General features: G+C 44.4%; 1 protein-coding gene across 1 annotated transcript in view; it reads left to right on the top strand.

Moving 5' to 3' along the window:
• HTATSF1 (HIV-1 Tat specific factor 1) overlaps positions 1 to 6,194 on the top strand; it is a 20,030-nt gene that overhangs the window by 9,415 nt on the left and 4,421 nt on the right. The window contains exons 7-9 of the mRNA XM_081809302.1: positions 3,197 to 3,286; positions 4,413 to 4,550; positions 5,143 to 6,189. Coding sequence (XP_081665428.1) covers positions 3,197 to 3,286; positions 4,413 to 4,550; positions 5,143 to 6,189 — 1,275 coding nt within the window. The remainder of the gene's footprint in view (positions 1 to 3,196; positions 3,287 to 4,412; positions 4,551 to 5,142; positions 6,190 to 6,194) is intronic.

Below are 6,194 nucleotides of genomic sequence, written 5' to 3'. Positions count from 1 at the left end.
GGGTCTCTGTGGGCCTGAACTTCAAAGTGTGTCAGTATGAATCTGTCCACCATAGTAGACTATCCAGTAGGGTAGACTGCAGCCACATGGGGTTATTTAACTGAAATGAAAGAAAACTAAAAATGGAATTCCTTAGTCGTACCAGCCCTCCGTATTGGATAATGCAGATACTCATTTGTCACCACAGCAAGTCCTGTTGGGCACCGCTGGTGTATACGCTATATGACTCGTCACCAAGGTGTGCAGCCAGAAAACGTGCTGTTGGACGTTTTGGGGGAGTGTTTGATTTGACGAAAGATTCCATGTGAATCGAAAGAATAGTCATCAGCATTGAGCTTTGTAGTGGAAAACAAAAACTGAATTGTCAGGTTCCCCGGGGTGTCAGAAAGAAACCAGATTTTGGGGGCGGGGGGTGGAATATATTTTTACTCCACAAACAGGTGACCCGTGTGAGAAGCAAAAGACCTAAAAGTACTCTTTGGTGTCAGGGTGAACAATGCGAAGGCTAATATTGTTATTGTAACTTCAGAGGGTTTTCAGTATTTAATTCAAAGCCTTCTTTAAAAAGGCATGCCTGGGGGCACCTGGCTGGCTCGGGCAGCAGAGTGTATGACTCTTGATCTCGGGGTTGTGGGTTTGAGCCCTACGTGGGGTATAGAGATTACTATTAAAAAAAAATCAATAAACTTTACAAAATAAGTAAATAAAAGTGCATGCCTGGCCAGTTTGAATACTAGGAGGTGAAGAACCAGAACTGTGTTGCAAAGGTAGGATTCTCATTCTGTCCACCAGCACTGGCCAACAGAAAGCGAATGTGAGCCACACGGGTAGTTTAAATTTTTCTGGGAGCCACAGTTAAACTAGAACACGAAATAGGGGAAATTAATTTTAATAATGAATTTTAACCCAATAGATCCAAAATAGTTCTAATTTCAGCGTGTGATATAAAAACATTAACGAGTTACGTTGTTTCCCCCCCCCCCACTTTGGTACTAAATCTTCAAAATCTGGTGTTCATGTCACACTTGGAACACACCTCAATTGGGACTAGCCACATTTTAAGTGCTCAGTGGCCACATGCGGTTAGTGGCCACCGTCGTGGCCAGTGTAGGTTTAGATTGGAAAGGAGTGAGAAATACGGTTTATTTCTTTCTGGGAAAGCAGAACACCACCCCGAAAAAGAAATGAGGAGTATTGAGCAGGAGGTTTCAGTGCATCTGTCTGATTTTCATCTCAAGTCTATCGCTTGCCAAGTGTTGTGGTGAGCAATTTTCCATTCTTAGCTATGTTAAAGAGTTTTCCTAGAGGAGGGGATTGTTATCGTTAAGCTTCAGGCTACTAAACAGCAGTGAGGCTATATTAGTTTTTCAAGTTGGTATAAATGAAAACGGAAGTGTAGGAAGATTTTGGCTAAAATCTGATATGCTTGTAGGAATAACACTGAGACTTTGCTATAGAAATGAAGAGAGTGGTGCCCCCGCCCCACAGTGGAGTCACACTTAAATTTGTTAAATATTTTGAAACAATTTTGTATGTTTTTACTATAATCCTGATTTCCCTTGGTGAATAAAGTTAAGGTATTGGGAATTGTTTTTCTAACTGTGAAAAGGCTTTTTATTGGCTATTCACCATGTGGAAACACCTGTGCTGGGTTCTGTGAGGCAGACGAAACATTCAGACCAGATTCCTGCCTTCGGAAAGCACACAGTCTGATAGGAGCCGACCACACACACACGCACGCACGCACACGCGCACACACACCCCTCAAGGCCACCATGTGCCTTTTATGCTCTGGTTCCCATTCCTCTCAGGGCTGACAAATCTATATAAGACAAACAGCATCTTCTCCAAAATGAGCTTTTATAAGTGGGGGCAATCCAGCTGTACTTTTAGAAGGCTCAGATTTATAGGATATTCTTTTATTTTTAATTTGATGTCAGTAACTGCCTACCAGCTCTTTATTTTTGCTTTTTGAGAGAACTTTAGGAGGGAAAAGGCACTTTTTTTTTGTTCTTTGCAGTTCTTCTTTAGTTGGTGAGGAAAATAAAAACCCGTGAGCAAGATGAAGTTAAATGTTTCCTAAAAAGCGTAAGTCTACTTCAGTAGAAGTTCATATATAGGATGTTTTGTTTATATGTGTATGTAGTTGAAATTCAAGTTGATAATGTAACATTTGATGAGCCCCTTTCATGCACTGGGACTTGGGGAAAGATTTGTTAATCCCTACAGGTAATCTTACACCCTTTTGTTGTGGGGTGGAGAGGCCCCCCCCGCCCCGCACTCAAGACCACCAGAAGCAGCAACACTTGAGTGCCCTTAATAGACTCACAGTTGCAAGAAAGCAACAGCTAAGGATGTACTTTTTTTTTTAAGATTTTATTTCTTTATTTGAGAGAGAGAGAGAGCACACAAGTGGGGATGGGGGGTGGGGTGGGGGAGGGACAGAGGGAGAGGGAGAAGCAGACTCCCTGCTGGGCAGGGAGCCCGATGCGGGGCTTCATCCCAGGACCCCGAGATCATGACCCGAGCCGAAGGCAGACGCTTCACCCACTGAGCCACCCAGGCGCCCCGAGAATGTATTTTATTGTGTGCTTCTTAGCAGCTCTTTTATTTGTGTGGTTCTGTTGCAGTGTGGTAGGAGACAAGATGAACAGGAATCCTTAAAAGGGAGGTTTACCCTGTGAGTTAAAATAGAATCTTGGAGGCACAAAGAACTATCTTAGTCAGTGAAAGGGGTATGTCGCTCCCCATTACAGCATTTCTGTAAATGGGAATCTATGCAAAACCCAAAGCAGAGGGCTCTGGTCAGTACAGTCAGGATGCCCGTGCAGAACAGAAGAATTAGCAGTGTCTGACTTCCGGTGTGCCAGAGGACCTTTCCTGCCCTTCCAGCTGCTGTGCTTTGGGATTTCCAGCCCCCCCTTCGCTGCCCCCTCCCCGCTGCCCCAGCGCGGTCCCGCTGCTGCCTGCCATGCTTAGCCATTTCCTCCAGCTGGGGTAGCAGCTGCAGCCTTGCTAGTCCAACGTCCTTTGGTTTTGACTTTTTAAAATTCTATAGACTGCAGACAAGAGTAACTACTTTTAAGTAAAACCTTTTTCTGTACGTTGGTTTGTTGTCAAAGCAAGAAATTTGATTTCTCAGGGTTTGTGTTTAAAGAAGGGGGCAGATCTGTTTTAATCGTGTGTATGTTTGCAGGATGACCCATTGGTGCTGAATGAAATCAGAGAAGACCTTCGAGTAGAGTGTTCAAAGTTTGGACAAATTAGGAAGCTCCTTCTCTTTGATGTAAGTTTGTGGCTTAGACAAATGATCCCTAAAGCAATTGTTCTTTCCATTTGATAAGTCATTCCCAGATGGCCGTATGTCCCAAATTTTGGATTCATGTTTTTGTATGGTAGGTCTGCTATCTTGTGGTAGTCATCTGTTAGCAATAATTAGATGAACGTGGATCGGCAGTCAGGGCTTTGGTGGACTTGGTATGCCTTGGTGATTTCCCTTTATTATCACTCTGGAGTATACAATCAGATGAAAGGAAGTACAAGAAAGATGTGTGAGACCTTGTGGTTCCCTGTTTGCCCACCTTTCCCTATCTTCGTGAATTATTCTCCTCCTCCGTGTTTGAAGAAGAACGATCAAGCAAGATATTTTTCTATATGTTCCCCTTCTTACTCTTTGTACTTCCAAGATCGACACACAATAATTAAAAGAGTCGCCGTTTATTGATTGCATATGAGCTACTTAATGTGTTACCTCATTTAATCCTCATGATCGTTTGAGGTAGGTGGATACTATTATACCCATTTTACAGATGAGGAAGCTGGAAGTTTAGAGATTGAGCGAGCTCCTTGCTCAAGGTCATTCAGCTGTTAAGTGGCAGAGCCAGAATTTAATCCCAGGGCTATTTGACTTGAGAGTCCACACTCATTAACAACTATACCATCTTGCCTCTCTTTAGACGGTGTTGTCAGCAGAAACATTTCCAAGGACATCGTGCTTGGTTCTTGATAGACAAGATTAAGCTAAAGAAGCAGCTAGCTTTGGGGCGCCTGGGTGGCTCAGTTGGTTAAGCGACTGCCTTCTGCTTGGGTCATGATCGTGGGGTCCTGGGATCAAGCTCTGCATCAGGCTCCCTGCTCAGCGGGGTGTCTGCTTCTCCCTCTGTCTCCCCCCCCCCCCCCCCCGCTCGTGCACTCTCTCGCTCTCTCTCTCTCTCTCAAATAAATAAAATCTTTAAAAAACAAGAAGCAACTAGCTTCAAGTCACTGGCTGGGATAAAAAGGAAGAATTGCTTCTTACATAAAACCTTGAAGCTTAAATCATCAGAAAGAATACTACTGCATACCTCTTTTGTCAAAGTGTATGTTTTATTTTTAGTTTTCTCATTCATTCCTTCTTTTTCTTCCCTTTCTAGAGACACCCAGATGGTGTGGCTTCTGTGTCCTTCAGGGATCCAGAGGAAGCTGATTATTGTATTCAGACTCTCGATGGAAGGTGGTTTGGTGGCCGTCAAATCACTGCCCAGGCGTGGGATGGAACTACAGATTATCAGGTAAATTCTGCAACTGTCAAGGGCACATAAATTGTATCATTACCAACAAATACCGATCTAGTGGTCCTTCAAGATGAGTTTCGGGTTCAGTTTAACAATGTAACGATACTTCTTCCAAATAATACTTTGCATTCAGAGCCTAGAAAGAAAAATGTTTTAGTCTTTCGGTTTCTCAGCGTGGAATTTTGAGGCGTGCTCAGAAGAGTGATAAGTACGGAGAGAGTTCAGATGTTAACTTTTTCACTGATGAAACATTTCAGCAGGACTGTGGTGTTGGGCATTTATTTAAATGATTTTAAGATCCACTCTAGTGGATCGAGATGTAAAGTTTTGAAAACTGAAGCTAGGGAAATGCTCTGATTTCCTGAGAAGAGATGCCTTATGAGATCAGGTACTTGTGTCAAGGGGTATTAATGTCCTCACTTCACGGAGGAGGCAACACAGCCCAGATAGGGTGAAGTGTTGAGATGGGTCACACAGCCTGTGAGTGAGGGCTAGAGATTGAAACCCAGGTCCATCGGACTCTTTAACTGAGATTGTTACTTCTTTGTGCCTCAGACTTATTTTAATGGCAATGCCCATTTCTCCACAGGTGGAAGAGACCACAAGAGAAAGGGAGGAAAGGCTGAGAGGATGGGAGGCTTTCCTCAATGCTCCCGAGGCCAACAGAGGCCTCCGGCGTTCGAATTCCGTTTGTGCTTTGGAAAGGGCAGGGCCTTCTAGAGTAAGGCATTTTTCAGAGCACCCTAGCACATCTAAAATGAATGCACAAGAAGCCACAAATGAAATGGCATTCGAAGAACCTATCGATGAAAAGAAGTTTGAAAAAACCGAAGATGGGGGAGAATTTGAAGGAGATGCTTCTGAAAAAGATGCCAAAGAGAGTGGCCCCGAGAAGGAGGCTGAAGAAGGCTACCCCCAGAAAGAATCTGAAGAAGGCTGCCTCAAAACAGAGTCTGAGGAAGGCTGCCCCAAAAGAGAGCGTGAAGAAGACTACCCTGAGAGAGAGTCCGGAGAAGGCAGTCCTGAGAAAGAGTTCGAAGAGGGTAGTCCTAAAACAGAGTCTAAAGAGAATGGCCCCGAACGGGAATCCAAAAAGAAGAGGCTCAAAAATGATTATGAAGAGAATGGCCTTGAAAAGGAATCTGACCAAGATGGCCCCAGCAGGGAGTATGAGGAGGACGAGAGCCCCCAAAAGGAGTCTGATGAAGACGACTCGGAAAGGGAATCCGAGGAAGACTGCTCTGAAAAGCAGTTTGACGACGGCTCCGAGAAAGAATTTGAAGAGAACGGCCTCGAGAAGGATTTTGACGAGGACGGCTCCGACAGGGAGTTTGGTGAAAACATTCTCGGGAGGGAGTTTGAAGACAATGACTCTGACAAATCGGAATTTGGAGATAGCAGCTCCGAAAGAGTGTTTGAGGAGGAAGTCTCCGAGAGAGAGTTTGACGAAGAGTCCGATGACAAGGAAGAAGGGGAAGACACATACGAAAAGGTGTTTGATGACGAGTCAGACGACAAAGAGGACGAAGACTACGCAGATGAGAAGGGGCTCGAAGACGCTGACGAGAAGATGTTCGAAGACTCGGATGACAAAGAGGACGAGGAAGAAGGAGTAGAGGTCAAGGAAGATGAAGACGTGGA

The sequence above is a fragment of the Leptonychotes weddellii genome, chromosome X (assembly GCF_054177405.1).
Source record: "Leptonychotes weddellii isolate Sample4059 chromosome X, ASM5417740v2, whole genome shotgun sequence".
Lineage (NCBI taxonomy): Eukaryota > Metazoa > Chordata > Mammalia > Carnivora > Phocidae > Leptonychotes > Leptonychotes weddellii.
The sequence above is the reverse complement of the archived record's forward strand: the minus strand, read 5'-3'. Positions and strand labels throughout refer to the sequence as shown.